The sequence below is a fragment of the Culicoides brevitarsis genome, chromosome 2, assembly GCF_036172545.1.
Source record: "Culicoides brevitarsis isolate CSIRO-B50_1 chromosome 2, AGI_CSIRO_Cbre_v1, whole genome shotgun sequence".
NCBI lineage: Eukaryota > Metazoa > Arthropoda > Insecta > Diptera > Ceratopogonidae > Culicoides > Culicoides brevitarsis.
In genome coordinates, this window is record NC_087086.1 from 24681723 (window position 1) to 24706002 (window position 24280).

General features: G+C 32.1%; 5 protein-coding genes across 5 annotated transcripts; 1 reads left to right on the forward strand and 4 right to left on the reverse strand.

Moving 5' to 3' along the window:
• Positions 1–9648: 9648 nt before the first annotated feature.
• Positions 9649–12341, reverse strand: LOC134831770 (protein ERGIC-53). The gene is made up of 4 exons (XM_063845584.1): positions 12162–12341; positions 12022–12095; positions 11426–11703; positions 9649–11129 (listed from the first exon to the last, which is right to left on the reverse strand). Exons 1-4 carry the CDS (start codon positions 12263–12265, stop codon positions 10053–10055), a joined length of 1533 nt encoding a protein of 510 aa, XP_063701654.1. The 5' UTR covers positions 12266–12341; the 3' UTR covers positions 9649–10052.
• Positions 12342–12829: 488 nt separating this feature from the next.
• On the reverse strand, positions 12830–14205 carry LOC134831627 (uncharacterized). Its single transcript, XM_063845416.1, has 2 exons — positions 14051–14205; positions 12830–13340 (listed from the first exon to the last, which is right to left on the reverse strand). Exons 1-2 carry the CDS (start codon positions 14051–14053, stop codon positions 12990–12992), a joined length of 354 nt encoding a protein of 117 aa, XP_063701486.1. The 5' UTR covers positions 14054–14205; the 3' UTR covers positions 12830–12989.
• Positions 14206–18092: 3887 nt separating this feature from the next.
• On the reverse strand, positions 18093–20825 carry LOC134828806 (serine-rich adhesin for platelets-like). The gene has a single exon (XM_063841792.1). It carries the CDS (start codon positions 20823–20825, stop codon positions 18093–18095), a length of 2733 nt encoding a protein of 910 aa, XP_063697862.1.
• Positions 20826–21501: 676 nt separating this feature from the next.
• On the forward strand, positions 21502–21959 carry LOC134828807 (CDGSH iron-sulfur domain-containing protein 3, mitochondrial). Its single transcript, XM_063841793.1, has 2 exons — positions 21502–21540; positions 21609–21959. Exons 1-2 carry the CDS (start codon positions 21502–21504, stop codon positions 21957–21959), a joined length of 390 nt encoding a protein of 129 aa, XP_063697863.1.
• Positions 21960–22012: 53 nt separating this feature from the next.
• LOC134829684 (splicing factor 3B subunit 6) lies at positions 22013–22641 on the reverse strand. The gene is made up of 2 exons (XM_063842898.1): positions 22466–22641; positions 22013–22406 (listed from the first exon to the last, which is right to left on the reverse strand). Exons 1-2 carry the CDS (start codon positions 22493–22495, stop codon positions 22056–22058), a joined length of 381 nt encoding a protein of 126 aa, XP_063698968.1. The 5' UTR covers positions 22496–22641; the 3' UTR covers positions 22013–22055.
• Between the last annotated feature and the right edge of the window lie 1639 nt (positions 22642–24280).

Genomic DNA, 24280 nt, shown 5'->3' on the forward strand with positions numbered 1-24280 from the left:
AAGATTAGATCTGCTTTTCTCAAGAACAACAACTTTCTTATCTTGTTATTTATTACACGACATGTTCGCAAAAAGGACACAAGCGGACAATGATTTTTGGTGCTTTTTACAATGTTCCCCGAAAAAAAAGAACATTTTTGCTTGCGAGAAAAATAAAGCAACAAAATTTTCGTAAACCAATAATATCCATGCTGATCAAACAAAAAATAAGGGGCGTTCCTTTCTCGACATCTTCACGTGCGTCGTTTCTCCTCGCACACAACAACAGAAATTTTTCTCACAAGAAGACGACTATAAGATTTGCTATTGTTGATAAAATATCGTGCCAATATATCGTACGTTTATAAATGCTTATATGTTCATATTTATGGCGCCATTTTCCCCTAAAACCATCGTTTTTTTGCTTTGTGTCTCCACAAATAAGAGCTCTAGTTGTAGCAAGCTCAAATAATAACAATAAAAAAAGATGGAATAATATAAAAGAAACTTGAGTCATATTTCTATTGTATTTGTTGTTTGGATTGCAATCAAATAAGAAAATGACATCGTAAAAGCGAGAGAGATATGAATCAACTTTTTTTTCGCAGCATCACAATCATCATCGTTAAAAGCAAAGAACTTGATTGGCTTGAAAGAAACTTAATTGCGGCAGGATCGTAATTTTGTGATTAAATTGATCTCAAGGGAGGTTTTTATGGTCAATTTTTGAAAAAGAGATCTGGCAAATTGTCCCTTAATGCTAAGATTGAAAAGTACTTAATAAAGAACCGGTTGAAATGAGAGAATTATGGTCCAGTTAAGAAATTAATTTTATAAGAAAGGGTCAAAGGAGAAAGCAGTAAATTTTAATCAAAGCAAGCTTTTGTCATAAATTGACCGATGAGAAATAAAATGATACCTAAATTTGTTTAATGAGGATCATATTCATCTTCAAATTTGGAACTTATTTTTTTAAACAGATTTAAAATCTTTTAAAATTTTTTACTAAATATAAAGGAAGAAATTGATTTCAGTGATTGTTGATAATTATGCTCGCAATTCATAAGTGACTTTACAAAGCCTTTCAATGTATTCAACATTCAAAGAAGTAAATGAGTGTAACTAAACAGATTTCGTGTAGATTGTTAATATCGTATAATTTTATTAAACATACAAATATTTCGTATAAAGTATTTTTTTTAATAGTAAAATTTCTCAAAATTTGATATCAAGTTAATTTAGGTTTTGCCTTGTTTGATTTGATAAACTGTGCAATTCTTTATAACCCCTTCAAAATATCTTTCTAGATGGTTTGCTCAGTTGATCCACAATCGCTTTTAAGGTTTGAAATAATGTTATATTTATAGAAGCAATAATTACACATGCCTTAATTATTTCTGATTTGTATCTTATTCGATTCAATTGTATCCATGTTTTTCTATCTAGGTCGAGACTTGGATTTTTTTAAATTAGTTTTTGAGCTTCGCCTAAATTATTTTTATTGCATGAATGCTAAAAAGGACATTTCAAATTGGTATTTTGAGGGCCTTAACTTTTTGCCAATTAATTTGCTTCGTGAATTTTTGGAATCACAATTAAGATCGTTTGTCTTTCGACACTTGTTCAGAAGATAATTGCATCCAATCTAACTTCCTCTACCCTTATCTCAACTTCATCAGACTTAAATAAAATAAAAATGAACGGGCCGGACGACCACGAATGTAAAATTGATCAAGAAAATTAGTAACTTCGATCAATTGCTCTTCATATTCATGATCCTCCGGTATGGCTTACTATATCGAAAAAAATGGTACAAAAGGAGTAAGAGCAAAACTTTTTGAACAAATTTTTGGTATTTTGAGGCCAACCATAGGAAACAAAATAGTAAAGATGAGCTTAGCTTCGGAGATTGAGGAAGAACCGTGTTTTAGTTTTGTCCCGTTAAAGCAAGGGTTAATTATTGCATTCAAAAATTGAAATGATCATTGTTTGTATTATTCCGCATTGACGCAACTTGAATTATCTGCCTACATGGAGTGATATTAGGTGAACCGTTGATTACAACAAGATCGAAACAAAGTACTCATTACAGCTTTTCATCGAAATGAAAACATGCCATGATTTAAAAGATATTTACATCTTCCATGATTAATTCTGAGAAAAATGGGTATCAAATCACCCAAGAATCGTAAAATTGTCAAATCCTGCAAGTTTTTTATTTGGATCGCTTTTTTATTAGTAACTTCGATCAATTGCTCTTCATATTCATGATCCTCCGGTATGGCTGCAACTATATGGTCGAACACGTCTGGAATATCCGCGACTGGTACAAAAGGAAGAGCAAGGAGTTTTTTGAACAGTTTCTCACACAATTGCATCTTCGGTGTACTGTTGCTTCAGCCCTTTTAATACCGTGTGGCGCCATACGGCCTGCGTAAAATGGAAGTAACACGGACCAAAAAAAAAAACAAATTATAGCTTAGCGAGTCAAGTTGTTGCGTCACGAGAAATAAGAGAGCCACAAGTTCCTTCACTGATGGATGATGGATGATCCGTGAACTTTCAACCTTCACCGCTTTCAACTCCTTCATTTAAAAGAAATTTTTTTGCTACTCCTTCTACCTACCTTTTCAATACGTTTCTTTTCGTTAGCGTTGCTTTTTTGAGTGTCACCCTTAATAAAGCCACCAAAAACTGGCGTCACATTGTCGGTCGACGTCTGATGCCAAGCATAAATTTCCAAACAAAACAACAGCACAAAAACTCGTTATCTCTTACATGCGATTTGTATGATGATGGCAAACATTGCTACTCCTTTTTTTTTTGGCAACCAACAAACAATTTTCATGTAATGTTCTCTCAGCCATTTATAACAAACTCTGATATTTATTTCTGTTACTGAAAGAGTTTTGTTGAAATGTGGGCTTTTTCCGTTATATTTCTTCTTCCTTGATTTTTAGTATTTTGGAGAGAGAAGGAGAAACAGAGAGGGGCTGAGCTTAACTTAGCAGGTTAAAAATTATGGAAAAAAAATTCGACATTTGTCACTTTGCCAAATTAGCAAGGATTTATTTGTTAATCGCTATGTCAATGCACTTTACTTAATTAATGTTACCACATTTAAAAACCCATTTTTTGCACATGTCATGTTTGCGATTTTATTTCGACTAAAAATAAAATATTCATACACACACCCAGCAGCAACAACAAACGCAAACGGCATGTATTACAATAACTATTATCAGTACATTAACTTTAACTATGATTTAATAGAGGAAATTTATGTGACGAAGGGTCGACCCTCCTCCTCTCTTCCTACCGATTTTGGCGAAACACACATCACATCAAAACATTCGAGATAGTGAAGATGAGCGAACAATAAAAACTATAAATTTAAGTTAGTGTACAAGTAAACTCCCCTCGTTGCGAATAATAAATACGACGGTCATAATTCATTTCGTCGAGATTCTCAGCGCACCGAAATGCATTAGAGCGCGAGGACTCCTTCGATTTATTTTTTTCGGGACATAAACATAGATATATATATTTCAATTGATGCACATTAATAGATGAAATCGAATCAATTTATTGTGACTCATTTATTTTTCTTTCCTCTTTTTTGTTGCTCTTTTAGAATAACAATCGAGATCGATCCCTTTTCCGTCGTGCGAACGACGATCCATTCATTCAGTAAATTTATTCAATTTGTTTCAATAATAAATATAAAAATTTACAAGTTTTTCGTATTAAGAAAGGAGATGACATTATCCTGACAAACCATAACGAAAGTCGCATGACATGTTTAATGTAAAAACTTAATGTCTTGTACACAAAAGAAGATGAGAGGACACAAAAGGACACAAGAACACACACACACAAGTCAACCGTCATATCAATAGGAAATTTATTACAAAGTTATTTCTGCTTGTTTTATTTTTATTATTTTATTGCCTCGATGCCAAGTCAAAGCCCAGGCAGTCTGTCTGTGGTTGATGTAAGCCATTTGTTTAGCATACGATTGCTATTTGTGATGTGGGAGTTGATTGCGAATGATTGTGCGCATGTTTTTGCTGGCCTGGCAGCACGCAGTTACATACAGCTTTTATCCCAGAATTTGTGGCGCCAAGCTCCATCGACCGATGCGACAAGAGATTTCAATTGACAGTAAACGACGAACGTTTTTTTTAAAAACAATTTTTTTGTTTAAAAGAAATCTTAAAGGTAAAATCAAAAAAGGATGAAACTTTTGTTACATAAATATTTCAATATTTTTCATTTTTTTCAATAAAAAAATACTAACGCATTTTTATTTTGCTCTGTTTTTATAACAACACAAAATAAATATTCATTTTTTTATTTCAAAGCCTTCTTTGACTAATGTTCATTAATGAAAGAAGCTACCATTAAAAAACAGGATCGTAGCCATTTTTTTAATTGCCCTTATTTTATTTTCAAAAATTTCGGACTTTATTCTTGATTTTAACTTTGAGCAGCCTAAATTTCAAAATTTTAATTTATTTTTAATACTTAGCGCACCAAATTTAAGCTTACAGGCAAGAACTGGGACAAATAGCAAAAACGGGCAGTCAAATATCAAAATATCACATAGAAGGCTATTATTAAAAATTATTTTCTTTTGATTTTAAAAAAAAATATTTTAAAATATTTTTTAATTAATTTTTTGGATCACTGTGTAAATGACAACATGGTGTCTCTCTGTTTTTTAAGAAGAAATATTAAGCAAAAGCGGATTGGAAACAGCGTTGGCTTTTGCAAATATAGATGAAAATGATATAATAAAGGAACTTAAAGAATTTACCAATACGGAATCCTCCCAAATGTTCAATGTTCAATTCAAATAACATGGAAATTTTTGTTTTTCTAAATTAAATTTAGAAAATATTATTTTCTATTATTTTTAATTATTAACAATAATTTTTTTTCCATAATTTATTTAGAAAGTTATTGATTTTCCATAATATTTTTTAATGAAAAATTATTGATCGCGCCGATCACGAGCTACCGTGGCGAATTCACCTTTAGCATTATGAAGTATGTGAAGAGCTCTACCCGAAGCTGCCAAGATATCAAATCGCCATTGATCTTCAAAGGGTCAAAAATTAAACTTATATTTTTGTCACTAACTAAAAAAAATAAATGCCAGTTCAGTCATTAAGCCATGTCGAAAAAAAATTAAAAATGTAACTGATGAAGAAGTTATAAGTCAAATGCCACAAAAAAATGATGTAATTAGAAATATCAATATAATTCAGAATCGGAATGTCTTTGGTCAGCCAAGAAGGAATTTTCTAGAATACAACTTTTAAAGTGAATGAATAATGCAATTTCTGAGAATCAATTACCACAATTAACCAGGAGTGTTGATGAATAATTGTAGTAAGCTGCGATAGTTTACGAGTGAAGATAATTCATAATTATATTTAAACTTTTAACTTAAAGGATCCATCTCGAGGTCTTAATATTTTCACGATAAAAAAAAACAATTTTAAAGTTCAGTGAAACATTCGCTGTAAATTAGTCTCAAAAGAACAATGCAACTGAAATAACAATCATTAAGCAAATGAACATCCATAAACAAATTAACAAATTCAAAATTCATTTACTTGAGTGATTTTATCTCCGTAATGTAATACATTTTATGATTATTATCGTCATAGTCACTCGAGGAAAAAAATCATATTCAAAACAATATGAATAAATTAAAAGGACCCGAATTCAACAAATGCACACATTTAAATTGGATGATCGCGTCCTTTACCATTTTTTTTTGAAAGCAATGAAATTTATTTAAAATTCAAAATATTTTTATGTTTTTTTTCTCCGGCAAATTGAAGTGTCATCACGAGAAAAGGGGAACGCCATGAGATAAAATCATATCTGAAACAGTTTGTCATAACACTTAACTCGAAATAGTTTTGTTGTTGTCGTTGTAGGGTGCATTTACATGATAAATCATACACGCCGAATATGAAGCGATAAACAATAAAAAAAGAGGGATTTTAAATGTTCGTTTTTTTCGTTCTTCCTTGAATGCACTTAAAAAATTGAAAAGGGGACGACTTTAATATAGTCTGGACGCGAGGTGTAAAGTCATTTTAGTTTTTTTTTTATAATGTTTTGTGGTTACTTTAATAAGTCCCCTTGGATATATTAAGACAGTTCCTCCTCGATAATAACAACATAAGATAGCAATCGACAATTAAATGATACCACGTGTTGTGCAATAAAACAATAATAATAAGTTTAAATAATAGAGTAGAGAAAATGAGTCTCTGATCAGGGAGTCAGGGACAATTAATTTCCAACTTGGCGACAATCGTTTGCATCTGCTTGTGATCTTTTGTTCTTTTATTAGATTAAAATACGATTTTTTTGTCGCATTTCATGCATCATGAAATTTATTCGGTCGCCCGCTGAAGAACTTTAACAAGTCGTCGGACGAAAAAAGAAATCTGATTCCTTAATCAATAAATCCGATTTGTTAGAGATTCGTTGCGGTACATGAGATATGTGACAAGTACATTAAATTGTGTAAATATGTTTTCATTTCGCTCACGTCCACGTCCCTCTCGGAAAAAGAATGTCCTTAAATACAAAACAAACAGTGTGTAAAAGTTATGCAAACAAAAGCGATTTCAATAAATATTGTACACAATCAGAAAAGTCATGACATGTGAATAAGTGAATTTCACTTCCTGCAGTTTTATATCAATTTTTATGTGTCTGTTTTTTTTCCTTTTTCTTCTTCTTTCCCGGTGCTCACTCGCTTCGAACAAACAAATTCATTTGTCAAGAAGAAAAATTTCTTGCAATAAATGCACTATCCTGCGCGCGTGTTCATAAAGTGTAAAGTTCCGCTGAAAAGTTTGTCGTCATTTTTTTTGTTCTTCTTTGGGATTCTGGTAAAAATCCATTAGTCATTGACCCATGATTTTTCCCCTTTTTGTCTGTAATTCAAGCGATGAATGACGTGACATGATGCGTAGGATATTTGCAGAGGTGTGGATTATCGAGTATTTTGTAGTTTTTTTGTTTGAACAAATATTTTTAAAAGCGGCAATTCATCAATATTACGAGGAAACTTTAATCCGATGATCGTTGTGTTAATTATATTTGGAGGGAATTAAAGTTATTGTTTTTCCTCTTTTGTAAGTCTGTGTCGCGAGCTGTAATTAAGTTTAATGATGATGTTTTTCGGGTTTAATTCAAAAGTAATTTATTTCTAAAGAAATGACATAATTAATGGTTTTTCCTTTGAAAATTTGAATAAGTCAAATATTCAAGTTTTGTTAAAAATCGGCTTGCTATGATTCGGCTTGGCTTGAAAGATATACAGAGTGTTTTGTTGATTTTTCATCACACTTTATTGAACTTTATTATTTTATTTTATTTTAGTTTGTTTTTATTAATTCGTCGTTAATGATATTATATTCATAGCTTCAGTTACACAGTTAGGGGACTTGGACAAAATAGGCTCAGGAATCATACATTTTTGTCTAAAATAAATCTGAAAGCTTTTGACCATATGGAAGACCTAGAACCCCTTCAGATAATCATGCATGTGCTTTGCTAAAAGAAACGTTTTTTAAATTTTATGATTAAAATGATTGGAACTTCAACTCCGAATAACTTTGCTGAAAGAGTAAATTGTTTTAATTTTATGCAAAATTGATCCCTGCTTTAGAATTGTTATGTTGTTAGAACTTTGCTCTGCACTTTCAACATTTCTGTTGAGTTGTATCTAATTGAAAATGGGTAACTGGCGATAAAAAGATCGTTCTTTAAAGTAGTCTTCCACAAAATCAATAAATTAAGAAAAGAGTTGTATTTCAAAACAGACAGAAGCAAAATCTTCAGTTGTTAGGTATTTGTCTCCGTTTTTCGATCGAACTACAACGTACTCTTCAGGGTAATAATAATCATTTTTGACTATTCCTTTCGATGATATTTCAATTTTTTTTTCAATATTAGGTGCATTTAATTTATTTAATTTCGAAGGTGCAGTAAAATAATGTCTTGTTTTGTTTGTTTGTCCTTTTTTCATGAGAATTTTTATTAATTTTTGGATGATGCATTTTCTTAAAAAATTCTTTTGTGAATTCAAAGTCAATGAGGGGTTTGTCAGTCTTTGGTTGATTTTACGGCTTTCCTATAATAGATAGAAAGAAAATTTGTTCTACAGGTCACTTTATTTTGCATTGGGCAATTTGTGGAATCGAGGCATCAATGCAAAAAAAATTTTTTCTCTGCCATATCTTGATATTGTAAGTGTGAAAACAACAGTATTTTTTAGGCAGTTTTTTTGCCCAATTTTCAACGTGGTTGTTTAATTTTGGTGCAGATTGAATTTCGGTTGTATTTGTGAGTTTTTTCTTCCTTACTTTCTTTTTTTTATAATCCATATTTTCAGGCTCGCGAACATCTTTAAAATGCCTCTCTAACAAATTCAGACAGTAAGTGCATAAAATGTGCACTGCACAAACCAAGTTCTGTAACTTTTACAACAATCGGAGTTGTTTTTTTTACATTTTTTTTTATCAGAGGGGCGCATTTTGTTTCGGTGCCCTAGGTGCCTAATTGGCTAGCTACGCCACTGTACAAAATGTAAGAATAATATTCATTTTATTAAAATCTTGAAAACAGGCATTAATTGATTCCGATGAAAAATCAAGAACAATTAATGAAAATTAATGTTTATTATAATAAGCCCGACAAGCTTTTTTTTTTAGGTCATTAAATTAGAATTTTAGAAATAACTATATTTTTGATTTTTTTTTTATTATTATCATTTTTCAAATGCTTAAGTTAAAGATTATACTTCGTCAATCTTGATACTTTTTTGAAATATTACGACCTTTAAAAGATTTTTTGAAGCACAATACACAAACACCTTTTTTTGAATCGCAGTGATTCCTTTTTTTGTGAGTGTGTTGGCATTTTTGATTAAATATTAGTTTATTGCAAAATGTTAACACGTAACACAATTTTTGTGTTTTAGAAAAGCCATCAAGAGTCGAAAAATGTTATATTGATGTTATAAACTAAGTATTACTTTGTTTAAAAAAATTGCAAAAATTAGAGTAAAAATCAATTTTTTTTTTCTTATGTATATCTAACTCTAGCCTATTTTTCAAAGTTGAAACTCAAAATGATCTTCTAAATTTAAGTATGAATTTTTCTCAGCTTTTAAACATTGCACCGCATTTTAACATCAAAATAACTTTTCTGGAAGTTTTGAGTGAAAGAGTTGGGAAATTCATTAAATTTGTATGAAAATTCGACATTTTTGAGCATAACTCTTGCAAAGGTGGATAAAAAATTTTGAAATTAGATTTTAGATTTCGAAATCTTAGGCCCAACGAGTCCAACGACACTAAATATAGCCACGAAGATGAAAAACGTAATTGGAGTGACGTGGATCTTTGGTACTGTGAGAACTTTTGACGATTTTTTTTAAATTTTTAAACTACGCTTTGATGGTTTTGATATCGTAATAACAATGTCCGTTTTTTTCACAGATTGCTAAAGGATAATGACAAGCTAACAATCAATTTACTAAAAAAAATAAATTTACCCTGAAAATACGAGACAAATGTTTGAAATACTTTTGGAGTGACCTTCGACCTAAACAAAATAAAACATTTTTTTTTATTTACAAATTTTTATTGGCTTGATTTTTTTCATTTATTTTTTGCTCGTTTTTTATTTTTGCATGTAGATCAGACTAAAATTAATTTTAGTAGTATCGCGATAGAGTGGAATAATATGTAGTATCAAATATTCTATGCGGGAAATCCTTTATATTTTATAAAAATAAACAACATTTAAGTCTCCTGAATCGTTTTTCTCGTCATCCGGGGTTAAAACCTTCGTATAAATAATAATAATATTTTTTAAAAAACAACAACCACTAAGTATTTTTTCATTTCGTTTATAAAATCACTATTTTTTATCTCTTGCTCGTTTAATAGATATTTTTTTTCAAAAACTTGATGTTTACAACACAAATGCAGATCTCATTTATTTCAAAGCTCCAACGACGAAAAAAAAAGTTAATAGAATTTTTTGGCCTGTGACTCTTTGTTGTCTCTGTAGATGTTGTAGCCTAATGTGATAAGAAGTTGTACTACAATTACGATTAAGAATGTTTTTAAGCTTAGGCATGACTGATCGGGACATCCACCACCGCCGCCGCCACCTCTCTGTGCCTGGGCATTCATAGCTTGTTGACCGATTGTCGAAAGTTGGACCTTGAGATGATTGATGCCATCGCGCATCTCATTGATGAAAGGTCCGTCTTGGTAACTGCCGCCCGCTTGGACTGTCGCAGTTCCCTTGCTCAATAAATTGTTTGTTTTTTGCTGCAAGTCACCAATTAACGCCGAAATTTGACTAACTGTTGATGAAACCGCTTGTTGATTTGAGATGAGAACATCGATGTCTTGCCGCGTGACAGTGTATCCGCCACTGGGTGGTTGTTGGAACTGTTGCTGCTGTTGACCTTGGTGATGTTGGATTTGACCTTGACCCGCAGATGCCGAGACAAGACCCAAAGTACGTTCTTGTTTGCCAAGGACTTCATCGAGTTTCCGTGAAAGTTCGCGCAACATGTCGTTCGTTGTCGTTTGCGCTTGCCACAATTGACGGTATTCGCGTTGATTATCCGTTTCGAACCAGTCATCAAAGTCGTCCTTTTCTTCGGGATGCTCCTTGCGGTAATCTTCCTTTTGTTGCTCCAATTTCTTTTGGTACTCTTGGTATTCCTGCGTCAATTTGGGATCCTCGGTTTGCGTATCGACATTCATTTGGGCCGGATGCAAGGATGTCGTGAGGAAATGGTAGACATCGTGGTCGTCAGCTAGTCCTCCGGTGGCGGCAGACAATCCAAAGTAACCGAATTTCGGCAAATGGACATTTTCGACACGCAAACACATTTCGTAGTCTTGCTCGTTCTGGGTCATGCCGTTGTTGAACATCACCGTCAAGACATTTTGGTAGTATTCGATACGAGCACGCGTCGGGAACGGCTTGTTACGGAAATCCTTGAGACATCCACTCAGTAATTGAGCTTTGCCGTCATTTTGGTGGTCGAATGTTTGGGTGCCGTCATTCACGACAGCTGAGATGTACTAAAAATAGACGAAATTTGTTATTTTTTGACTCAATTAAGGCTGTTTAAATTTTTTTTTAGAGGTTTTTGTCTCTTATTCCATTTTAAAAATCGAAAATATAATGGAATAAAATAAAATAAGATAAAAAATTCATCAAAAATGATAATTTTTGGGTCTTTTTTCAAAAAAAATTCATAAACTTTTTAAGAAAAATTCCTTTTTAAAAAATTTTTGCATTAAAAATTGCCCTTTTCTAATTTTCTGAGACAAAAACTTCAAAAAAAGTATTTAAATTAATGATAGATATAACTTACAGGATTGTTATGGCCGTTATCGTTGTCGAACGAATCAAAAATGACACCAAGACCGTTCCAGGTGTCGGAAGAACCGAAACTGTTGCCGTGATAATCTCCCTGTTCCGTCGTGTACCAGAACGCCATGCCATCAGCTCCAATACGGCCACGTCCCGAGATCCGGAAGACAATATCAACTTCCCACCATTCGAATTCCGTTCGAGTCTTCGTCCAGATTGCACCTTTTTGACTCTTCAGCGACGGCGCCAACCGGACCATTTCTCCACTAGCGATAGCATCTAAAACAAAACAATTACTTAATCGTTGCCACCAAAAAAAAAAGTGAAAGTTATCCTCGAAAATAAATCCGAAAAAAAAATCTGGTTTGCCACTGATAACTGCACGAGCCGAAAAAATCGTAGTCGTGTCAATAATTGTCGCACATTGCAAACACTATATTCCTCTCTTTCGCGCACCAAATGCTTCGGCATGGGTAAGAACAAGATACAAAAACGTGTGTACGGAGCCGTGTATGATAAAAATTTGTGACGTGTACCGGAGGAAAATAAATTTCCTTTGTTTTTATGCAATTCTAGACAGAAAACCGCGATACTTACTTCCACCATATGTCCAGAATGGCACGGAACCGTCCTTTTGCGCCAAAAATGGGGGCTTAAAGCTGTATTTGTACCTAAAAAATAATAAAAATCGCTTAATCAGTATGGTCTTGCACAATTTCGGGACTTCCAAATCTTACCTAAATTGTCGATGCACCAAATTGTTGCTCGGTTCGGACGTGTGCACGAACAGGAGGACGCAGAGCAAGCCTATTTTTAAGGCTAGTGCACTTCGTATTAGCATTTTACTATTTTTAATTTAAAATATAAATTTTTAAATTTCTGTTGTTGCTACTTGGTCTCTGAACGAAGAACGGACTTACGAGCGACAAGTGAAAAGTGATTGTCGTCAATGACTGTCGGACAGATTTCTTATCCGAGTTTCAAGTGCTTCATACAAGTTAACAAAAAAAACTGTTTTCTGTTAGTAGACTAGAAAATTAATTTCAATGAAATTTCTTAAAATATTTTCCATACCAGTTTTATTACGAAATCTACATTAAAAATTTGTACGATAAAAATAAAAAAATAGATTTTTGATACTAAAAATCCCTTCTTACAATTTCTTCCAAAATTAAGAAAAAAAAATTGAATTTAAGAAAAAAAATTGAGGTGTATTTAAATAAATTGATGATTTAATTTTAAAAATCAAAAAAAAATATATATATGAGATAGAAAAATTATTTTTTCAGTTCTTAAAATTGAATTATCAATAATTTTTTTTTATTTTTTTTTTAATTTTACAGTTAAGCTAATTTTATAAATTTTTAAATAAGCTTTAAAAAAATTAAATTGTCAAAATATTGGAATTAAACTATATTTTCTTATGACTTTTGAAAATTTATCGAGAACGACGTTATGTTTTTTTGGCTATTGAGTGGCATAAAGAAAGAAGTTAAATTTTCTTTAACAAAAATATCAAAATTTTATCTTTATTAACTAAATATTTTATATAATTTTGTGACTTTTTAGCCATAATGCTTCTTGTGACCTTTGCGGCCTCTTCCTCCATAACCTCCATAGTTACCACCATGTCCGTAACCACCGCCATATCCGCCGCCATGTCCACCGCCATAACCTCCGCCTTTGACAATAATAGGAACAACGATTACTCCGTAGCCTCCTTTATGACCTCCACCATAACCGCCATGACCTCCATAGCCACCTCCGTAGCCACCACCGTAGCCTTTATGACCATAAGCTGATTCAGCAACCTCCAAATCGTCACTCGGTAGAGCAGAGGGTTGAGCCAAAGGATTTGCTTTGGCGTATAAGCAGAGTACAAAAAGTACGAAACTGGTAATTAGGAGTATTTTTGACTGAAAATACAAATAAATTGTCATATGAAGGATATTTTAGAAAAACATTATTTATTTTATTTAAATTTTTTTTTTTAATTTTCTTACAATTTGGGTAAAAAATTTATTTCGAATTTTTTAGTAAAGTAATTTTTAAGTTAAGTCAATTTAAATAATTTATTTAAAAAAATCAATATATTGAATGTCAAAAAAAATCATTTCTATTATTGGGTTTTTTTTAAAAATTACAAAAAAATCAAAAATGAAAAGTTTTTTTAAAATTTCTTGAAAATCCAATGGGGCGAAATAAAAAAAAATCGTTAAATTTTTCAAAATTTTTGTATTTTTAATTTTTCATTGAAAATTTCCAAAAAAAATTTTAAAATTGGGGCATAATTTTTGTTTTGGAAAAATTTTATTAAATTTTATTTAAAATTAAAATATTTCCATTTATTTAAAAAATAAAAAAATTTTTATTCAAAAATTTAAAATTTTAATATTTGTTATGAAAAAGTAAAACTTTTTTATTTAGTTTTCACAATTTTATTTTAAAAAATTTTGGACTTTATTTGGAGCGGCTTTAAAGAAAATTAAAATTAAATCGGAATCAATTAATTTAATAATTTACATTTTATTTCATCAAAAATTAAAACTATCACTTAAAAAAATTGTACACTTTTTTCACAAAATAGCATTTGATTCACTTTTTCACTCAGACAAAATTTTCTCACCATCTTAATTGACTGGCTCTGAATATATTTAATTACACAACTTGTTTTTATTTTATTGCAATTCCTGAATAAAAATTTTTATTTTCTTCTAACAAGCACTTGCGGTGGATGGCGTGCGTTTCTAATCGCGTCTAACTAAGAACTGTTGACTTGCAATCACTTTAAATAACAATTAAAGACAAAAAATTGGCTATGAATCGTCTGTTGTTGTAAATAATACGAGAGATGAGGGTTAGATCATCTTTCAGTTACGCGAGTTGTAATGAACTCTCAGCTAGGCTCGCATGAATTAGAATATTCAGTCACGTGTAATGAAACAATTATTTTTTATTAGCAAAATTTTTTCTTTAATTCAAAACAAAGTAATTTTAATTGATATAAAATGTAAATAAATTTCCCGTCTCTTGATCTTTCAGCCAGAGTAATATTGCTGCTTCCTATATCGATTTTTGTTGTAACTGCTGTACGGATTGAATCTGTTGTAGTTTTCTTGCTTCAATTTTTTCAGTTCCTCAGATTCCTCGGTTACGTAATATTGGCCGTTGGAGCTCGTGTGCACGGGATATTGTACTTGAGGCTTGTGAGGATAATAATTATTATTGTTATTAAGGTTGTTACTGCTGGTATGGTGATAATTTCCATAATAATCGTCATCATCTGTATCTAATTTTTGAAAACTAGGACGCCACAGAAATCCTCCTGGAGGTCCAAAGCCACCGGGAACGCCAAATTGTGGAAAGGAGTTGATGCATTTTATCAGAAAAAGTGTCAAAAGTAGCAGCTGTAAGTAAATTTTTATTTTTTATTTGAAAAAATATTTTAAAATTTTACGAAATTTACTTTCATATTTTAGTATTTGAAGGAAAAATGGACTGTTTGAGACGAAATTCAAAAAGAAACTAAAGTGCGAAATTATTTTGTTTCAAAATTTTTGTTATTTCTTGATCTCACTTTCTTCCTTCCTTTTACGGAATCCACGAAAGAGACTGAGCAGCAGCAGTTGTAGTAAATTATGTCATATGTAGGATGATTCTGTTGTAAACCGAACGTGATTCACGTGTTTATTTCATCTCGACGTTGTGAAAAGTTTATGTTTCGAAAAAAAAAAATTGTTTATTGGAGACGTTAAAATAAATTTTAAAACAAGATTTAGCAAAAAAAATTGATTTTAGGTTTTATGAAGTAAAATTTTCACAAATTTAAAATTCTAAAAAAAAATATTCTTAATTTGTATATTTACAGATGGTTTGAAATTGTCTAAATTATGAACAAAAGTAATAAAAAAATAAAATTTGCTAATGTTGATGAAAAATTTAAATTTTTATGCCATATTTGACTAAATTTTCAAAAATAATAATTTTTGAAAAAATTAATATTATAAAAATTTATGAAAATATCAATTTAAAAAAATAATTAATAGCAATTTTTATTTAAAATATTATTTTTTTTAAATTAATTTTCTTTGAATTTTTTAAAATTTTAAGTGATTTTAAATTCAGATTCTTATTTATGTCTTCTAAGATAATTTCTATCTATTTTCTTTTAAAATAAAAATTGAATTTATTATTAAAATTTAATATAAAATTTCCAAATTTCAAAATTCCTCGCCAATTTTTTTCCACTGTAAAATATTACGCGAAACACTAATTTTTCACACACAATACAACTTCATCTCAAGTGAGCAAATTAACATTCTTGTACTCTTGAAACGTCAAATTCAATTAACTTTTATGAAATTTTACAGGAAAATTACCTTTCATCGTTCAAGATATGCATCTCAAGTTAGAAACTCAAAGTCAACTTGAACATCGCGCCGCATAAATCCAACCATTTAGTGTCAAAACATGTTTTCTCTTATCATTTTCAAATTATCGCGGATTTACTTTCAGTTCTCGTTCCACAGAAATTCTAAGCGTGCAAAAAATACTTGTAAAGCAAGTTGCACTTTATTTATTTACAAGACAACTAATTAACGGTTTTGATTTTTTTATGTAAAAACTTTGCGATCAATGACATTCTGTAAAATCTATAAAAAGAAGATTCTTTCACTATTCATTCATAGTTGGTGTTTAGTTCTTGTTGAGGAGTTGCCTGAAAGAAAAAGAAAAAAAAATAAAAGTGAAAGATGTTCAGAAGATTTGTGAGTAACAATTTTAATAAAATTTAATTTTTATATTAAAATAAAATAATAAATAATTTATTTTTAAAATATTTTTTAACAGATTACAATTTTGGCACTTTGGATCATCATGACATCAGCCAACCCAATTTATGATCAAAACGAGTCCGATCTTCATACGGCTGAACAAAATGGAGCTTATGCGTATTATCCAACAATTGGTCAAATTTATCCCCATGGCGGATATTATCCGGGACTTTATGGGACTTACCCGAGTGAATATAATTATCATAATTACTACGCGGCATACAATCAACCGAATCCTATCGTTAACTTCAATCAGAGGTATTTTTGATTGATTGTTTGTTTTTGTGCTGAAAACGAAAACAAAACACGGAATTCCCCCGTATATGGTAATTAAGATGTGCGTAGTGAGATAAAAGATGTAACTTAGTGATGAAAAATAAAAAAAAAATTAAAAGTTAATTTGAATTTAAAGTGTTTGTGACTTGAGAGGCTTTTTCAATTTTAAAAAAAAATTTAAGGTTTAAAAAATATAATTTTAAAGCAAAAACGTGTACAAAAAAAATTAAATAATTTTTCGATTTTTTTTTTATTTAAAAAAACTTTAATGTCGGAAATAATTTAAACAAAAAATCTGATCAAAAAATTTAACAAATTAAAAAAAAAATTAATAAAAATCCAATGTTATTTAATTTTGTATAATTTTCCAAATTAAAGATATTTAGAAATTAGATACTATTTTTAAATTTAAAAAAAAAAAAATTAATTTTGAAATAATTTTTTTCACATTAAAGTGAAAAAAAAAATTAAAATATTTTAAAATTTAATTTTTGTTTTTTTAATTTAAAAATAATTTTTAAAATTCCGTTAACTTGGATCAAAATTTCGTATTTCAATTTCAGGATGCCAATTTAAACATTTCCCTACATTGAAAAAGCTTAAATTTGATTAAAAAACGTGACTACAAATCAACAAGTCGGTACTTCACCGATTTTAAATGAGTCATCGGATTTTAATACCCATCTAACGAGACAATATGAACAGAAAAACGAAATAATTATACAAATAATCCATGCGCAAACACATTTTTAATGGCTTCAATTTGAGTTTTTGGTCAATAACCACTGAACTTTTATAAAAAATGTATAAAAAATAGGTCATTATCAAAAATATTCTCAGTGTCAAACGAAAAATTCAAGGAAAATGATAAAACTTTTAATATTTTTAACGTTCCTCACCTTCACCTTTGCAACTCCGGTTCATATTCAAGAATTTTCCGGTGTTGCTGATATCAATGGCAAGTCGATCGTTAAGGATATTTTTCGTGAGCTGACTCCTGAAACAGAGGCTGCCATTTTTGGCTCTTTTGAATTCGGATTTGGCAGCAAAAGTAGTCGAAGTCATGAGAAAAATGGAAAAAACTACTATCGAGGGGATTATATGCGTAAATATCTTTATTTTTTCACCAATTCTTGATCGAAGGGTAAAATTAATTTTTGTAAAAGGTTTTTCTGGACGTCGAAATGATCGTGGTCGTCCTCATCGTCGAGGTAGCTCGTCCTCGAGTAGCAGCAGCAGTGAGGAGCATAAACGACGTTATCGGAATGAATATAGATTTGGTTTTCCACGTAGATGTTAATGAGCAATTATTAAAAAAAAATATAATTAATTGTTAACTAATTAATTTTTGTTAACAAAAATATGCCAAAGCTAAAAAAAAATGGTGCATGGGAAAAATGTCTGTTCATTGTCTGATTGCTCGTTAAAATCTTTTGTATTTATTTTTTGTTTTGACAACTTAATTTAATTTCCCATTAACTGCTTCTTAATTACTATAATTACCAATAATTAATTGTCAATTAGCGGATCACAGATCACGTTTTTGCTCATTTTCAAAATTTATGAACTACTTGTGCTTATGCCAAAATTAAAGCCTTGCGCAATTGTGTCAGCTAGAAGTCCAAGTCCGGTTTTTTCCTCGCCGTCATATCGTGAGGATACTTTGCTCGACACTTTTCCTCTGATGAAAGGTGTGAAAATCGGTAACGGAATTACTAGAGATGGAGTTCCTTTTGCTCCAGAACGATGCTTATGACGAACTGCAACGTTGGTATCGATATTTCCTCCGACATTTCCACCATAAGTGGCAGTATTAGATGGTTGCACACTGAAAACAACTCCTCCAGTGGTGGAAGGTCGTCGTTTGTGATGACTTTCGGAGATGTAGATTCCAGTGTCGCCTGTGTTGGCAGTCGATCCATGACGATTATGTGTTTCAAAAGTCAATCCAGGGAATAAAATACTTCCTTGCGTGTTGGTATTTGATTTGGCAACACCTTGAACTCCTGTTTTATGATTTGTGTTTCCAGTAAATCGAACGTCAACGTTATTAGCATCGTCATTATTGGTTAAGACTTGTCCTGTGTTGCTGGTTGATACAGTCGATGAAGAAGTTGGTGGAGCACTGTGAGTGTGAATGGTGATGGACAATGGAAAAACGCCATTTGGATACGTTTGTTGGCTAGTGGAGACCAAATTGACCTTTCCTTGAGCCGATTGAGAATTATCTGAATTGGTTTTTGTTACAGTAACTGCTGGTTGTTGCTCCTGTGATACGCTATTGATATAAATTTTGTGATTTCCATCATATTGATCGTTATTGGATTGTGAGTTTAGAGAATTTGTTGAAGTGGAAATACTAAATTGAGACTCATTCGCGATTTCATTTTCATCTACTCGTTTTCGAGTAACTGTTGATTGATCATTGCCAGAATTATCATTTGCTTGTGATTGAACGTTGGTGCCAAATGATAAACTGAACTGTGAACCAACGTTTCCTGTCGATCCTTGATTTTCATTTGTTTGATATACTGCTGGTTTATGACTAACATAGATTTTGTGACCTCCATTTGTCTGGGTGTCACTTCCCGTGTTGGCGGAACTAGTAAAAGTAATTTTTGAGTCCTGATTTCCTGCGGTGGTTCCGTGATTCTCGTTTGATTGTGTTCGATAGATGTAATTTGGATACAGATTAAGATTTGCTTGCCCACTGAATCCATTTGACGATGATGCATCTTGGTTGTCGGTGCTTCTGATGTGATTTTTAATACTGGACTCGCTATTTACTTGGGCATCATTTGTTGTTGAAGACTGATCCACAGAGGATTGAGTGTCAGTGGCACTGTTGTAAGTTACTCCAATATTTGTATTTTGATTTGTTTCTGTGGAATCGCTCGCATGAGAAGAACTACAATCTGCGGAGGAATAATAAGTACCTCCACGAATCAATCCCAGAGAGGAAGAATCACCAAAAAGTGTTGAGGAATCACCTTGGGAATTTGTGTCAGTATTAAAGTTTAAAGAACTTTGAATATTTCCTGCAGATTCTCCATTGTATCCTGAAGCAGTTTGAGAGTTTCGTTGACCATCATAGGTTGAAGTAAAAGTTGTTCCAACGTTTCCTGCAGTTTCTCCGTTGTAACCTGAACCGGTTTGAGAATTTCCTTGACCGTCATAGGATGAAGTGAAAGATATTCCGAAATTTCCTGCAGCATTTCCACTATTTTCTGAACCTGTGCTCGATTGCGAGTCTCCTTGACTGTTATAAGTTGATGTAAAAGTAGTTCCCACATTTCCTCCCGAACTAGTCTGCGATTGTGAGTCTTCTTGTGTATCACTATTGCCAGTTGATGTCAAGGAACTTCCAGAATTTCCACCAAATGATGCATAAATATAACCCGTACTCTGGGTTGTTGTGTCATAGTTAGGATATGAATCAGAATTACTCGATGAAGCTGAACTTCCTATTGAAACTCCGTGTTTGGAACCATCATAGGCATTATTGAAGCTTGATTGAGAATCGATACTCCGAACATGATGATTACTGGAACTTGAAGATGAGGCACCAAATGCTCCTCCTGCATTATTTTTTGATTGTTGACCGCCGGAAGATGCGAAAGAAAATCCAGTTGATCCTGCTGAAGATGCATTTTGATCCGAATCAGTTGAATGAGTTTTTGCAGAATTCACTCCTGAACCAGAATTCGATGAAAATCCAAATACCGCAGAATTGTCATAATTTCCAGAGCCACTTTGACTTAAATTTGAACCATTTTCTGAATTAGTTGAACTTTGAAAATTTGTCTGCTGGACACTTGACGATCCCTGTTTTGGTGGCAAATAATTTCCAGTCACAGTAATAGTCGTTACTGACCCAGTTCCAGTACCACCCTGATATTCTTTTTGTGAATTAGAGCTTGATGAAGACGACGATGAACTAAAATGACTCGCTCCATAACTAGAAGACGAACTTCCACTAACTTTGCCATCACTCGTGACAACTTCCGGCATCACTGCGCTACTTTGAATGTTAATGTAGCCACCTTCAGCGTTACTCGTTTGACATCCACTATCGGGACAGGATTTGCTATTCAAGTCAGATCTACTTTTGAAATTTGATGTTCCGCCATTTCTTGATGTCGCTCCAAAATTAAATCCGTCCGCAACAGCGCCAGAGCCGTAAAACGGAATTCCTAGATGAAGCATTCCATCTTTGATGAACAAATGAGGTTTTGATTCCGCATAATTTGCCAAAAGCAAGACGGCAAAATAGTAAGTTTTTAATGATGCCATTGACTTAAGTTGTTTGAACTGAACTTCCTGTTTTTGTTTTTATTGTTTTTTTTTTTTTTTAATTTTCACTTTTAACAATAGGACTTCAGGAATCAAACTAAATCGGAGAATGTCCAAACTGCGCTTTAAATAGAAGAAATTTTAAAATTATTCACTTTTCATGATAATTGAAGGAGATAAAGACCTTTGAAAGGGGATTGCGTGGCTTAGTGGCTCATTTTTCATAGAAAAATCGTCTTATTTGTAGAAGCGGACGGTTTCTTTTCAATTAAAACAAAATCCAAACATGCAAAATGTTTGTTTTGTCTATTAAAAATTACATCGCTCAAGTTTTGTTCACGTTTCCGATACGTTGGATGAATTTTCCCATCTTTTAAATTAAAAACGCATAAATTTGCACCTCATTTCGTGTCTTTCAAGCGTTTATCTGGAGAATCAGGAAGCATTTCTCTGGAAAAATACAAAATACAAGATTAATTAATTATTTTACATTGTTGCAAATTTTTTCAAAAAAAAAAAAAATAAAATAAAATCATTTAAAAATTTATTCCAACTAAATTTCTTCAACGACTGATAAAATCAAATAAGAATTGTCGCCAATAGTCGTCAAAACAAACCATCCGTGCACCAAAGTTCTGTATTTTCTGCCGATCATCTATTTTTAAACCAATAAAAAATGAATTTTCTTCCGAAAATTCGTGCATTTACCATCTTGGTGAGTCCCTTCATCGTCATTTGACCTCGAAAAGTCCCCAAAACTCATCGACATTCATTTTATTTCAGCCGAATCGCATTTTAGGTGCGCGTTTCAGTTCCGGCGAAGTGCCTCGTAACATTTTGGCCGAGAAGGAAGTCATTTCAGCACATTTGCAAAAGGAAAATGGCAAAATCTACGACAGAAAACCCTTTAAAATGACCTTGGAAGCCAACAAGAACTACTCCTGGTGCTTGTGTGGGCATTCGAAGACACAGCCATTATGCGATGGGTCACACAAGACCAACTACACGAAAGTTAAATTCAAGAGTGTGCGATTTGCCGTCGAAAAATCCGGAGATTATTGGATTTGCAATTGCAAACAGACAAAACATCGACCTTTCTGCGATGGCTCACACAAAACTTTGCCGGAAAAGTAATTTTTCCTTTTCATTTGAAAAAAAAAATAGTTTTTGTAGCTGGCGTGCATAGAAACATCCGAATTTCTTATCAAATAAAATTATAGATTTTATTAATTATTTCCTCAAATCGTCCGAGTTGATGTTGTACTTTGTCTTGACCTTGTCCAGCTCTTCTTGTTTCTTGTCGATATCGAGTTTCTTGAATGCCTTTGTCGATTGGTAGTAGAGCACGACCAGATACCGATTACACACATTGAAGCCCGAAAGATGGTCGCAGGCATTTTTTGCATCGAAAATATCCTCATAAACGACGAAGGCAGTTCCTCGCGTTTCCGGTGTGTTTCCGACCCGAATCTGTCTGATGGCTCCGTATTTGCCAAAAATATCGTACATTTCGTCGGAGGTGATTTTGTAGGGTAAATTTCTGACATATAACACTCGATTTACTTCTGGAGGCAGACGAACCTAAAAAATCAAAGTTAAACGATTAGAAAAAGTTTTGTTTGTGAAAAAACACAACTTACATTATTCCGTTTTTGCATTGCCAAAGCCATTTTTGTGGATGTGTTTTACTTTCAGTCGTGTCTCTAATAAAGTTTGAAGTCTGTGAATAGATTTTTGCCCTGAAATTTCCTTAAAATCCTTTAAAATATAAAGAAAATCACAAATTTCAAAGTTTATTATGCTTTTTTTTGTCCCAATGAGCAGTTTTTGACAGATCACGATATTGAATTAGCATGAAGGCAATTTCTCAAGTACTCATGAGTGCCATGAGTGACCAATTTCATGAGTGACCGGTGAGTTGCTTTTGTTTACTATTTTTCTGTATGGGGTTCTGTGTGTGTACGAGGTTTATAGCATTATACGAGCGATAAAAAGTGCGGGAATTTCTTGTCAGATCGAAATTCTTTGTGATCCGTTGAAGGAAACGAGGCTTTTGAAAAAGGATTATTGGAAAATTTTATTGAAATTGGTGGTAGTTGAGGCATTTTCAGTTCTTGGTTTTGAAGATATTGTAATTTTTTACATTTTTATTAGATCTGTCATTAGTGTCAATCTGTAATTTTTTGGCAAAGTTAATCAAGTTTGGGTCAAAATCATTTGAGAGATGATAATGGTTGGCATCGGAATACTCTCAAGGCGTCCTATTGTATTTATACTGTGAAATTGTAGCTTTCTTATTAAGCATCGGGAATGGATCTTACCTTTTTACCTGACATCCTAAGCAGCAGGCCCCCACAGAATTCAACCAGCTCTCCTAAAAGCCTTTTGGAGCCTTTCTAAGAATTCTAAGTAAATTTTAAGCACAATTGGAGTCAGAAAAGTATTTCATGATTATGATTCGCCGAACTTTTAAATGCCAAATTGGTTCTCTTACTTTTGGTCTTAACGGGCTCTCTTCTAAAAATTACTTTGAAATTTCAGTTCGTTATAAAAATTTTATTAAAAAAACAAGATAAAGAATTTTTGATGAAAATAATACATAAAATATGGGACTTAACAAGTATCAGAGCCGTTTTTTGATTAAAAAAAATCAAAACCTTGAATGGTGCAATCTTAAAAGAAAGGATCTACTCATCTTAATTGGCAATATGTAATTTTGTTTTAAGTAAATGTAAATCATTTAGGTTAAGTTTAATAAGAGTATTACTGTAATTGTCTCTACAAATTAAATTGAAGGAAATTTTCTAAAAATCCTTTCTACTTTCGTTTTCTACCTTTTAAAAAATTTCCTTCAATTTAACCTCAAAAAAACGATCAAAATCAAACTCTCCAAAGACCGCGGTGATACTCTTGTCAAACCTAACCTAAATGATTTACTTACCTAAAATTATTATTGCAAATTAAAATGCGTAGATCCTTTCGCAACCGCACCTTTGAGTCTACCAATTTCTTACCTTGTTCACATCTTCCCCCAATATCTTTCTCTTACATTTATTTTCTTCAATTTAAACTAGGGCTGAACCAACCTGTTAAAACTGTCAGTTGTCTGAATAATCGTACTACTATTGAATTGCGACTCAAGCGCCATAGACCAACATACATTTATGTAACTTACATCATATGTCCCGTACAGCATATATGTACGATACATAAATGTATGTTACAGGATATGTAACACATTTTCCCGCCAATTTTTCTGTCCAGATGTCATGTTCTATGCGTTTCACGTATGTGTATGCGGTGTGTGCGTGTATCTATGCAACATATGTTGCTTCATATCAAAATGCAGCATAAACAAAAGACACCAATATATGCAATAATATACAACATTGTGAAGAAATGTAATTGTGTTGTAATATCAAAAAAGCGATAGAAGAGGGAATAAAATGGAGTTC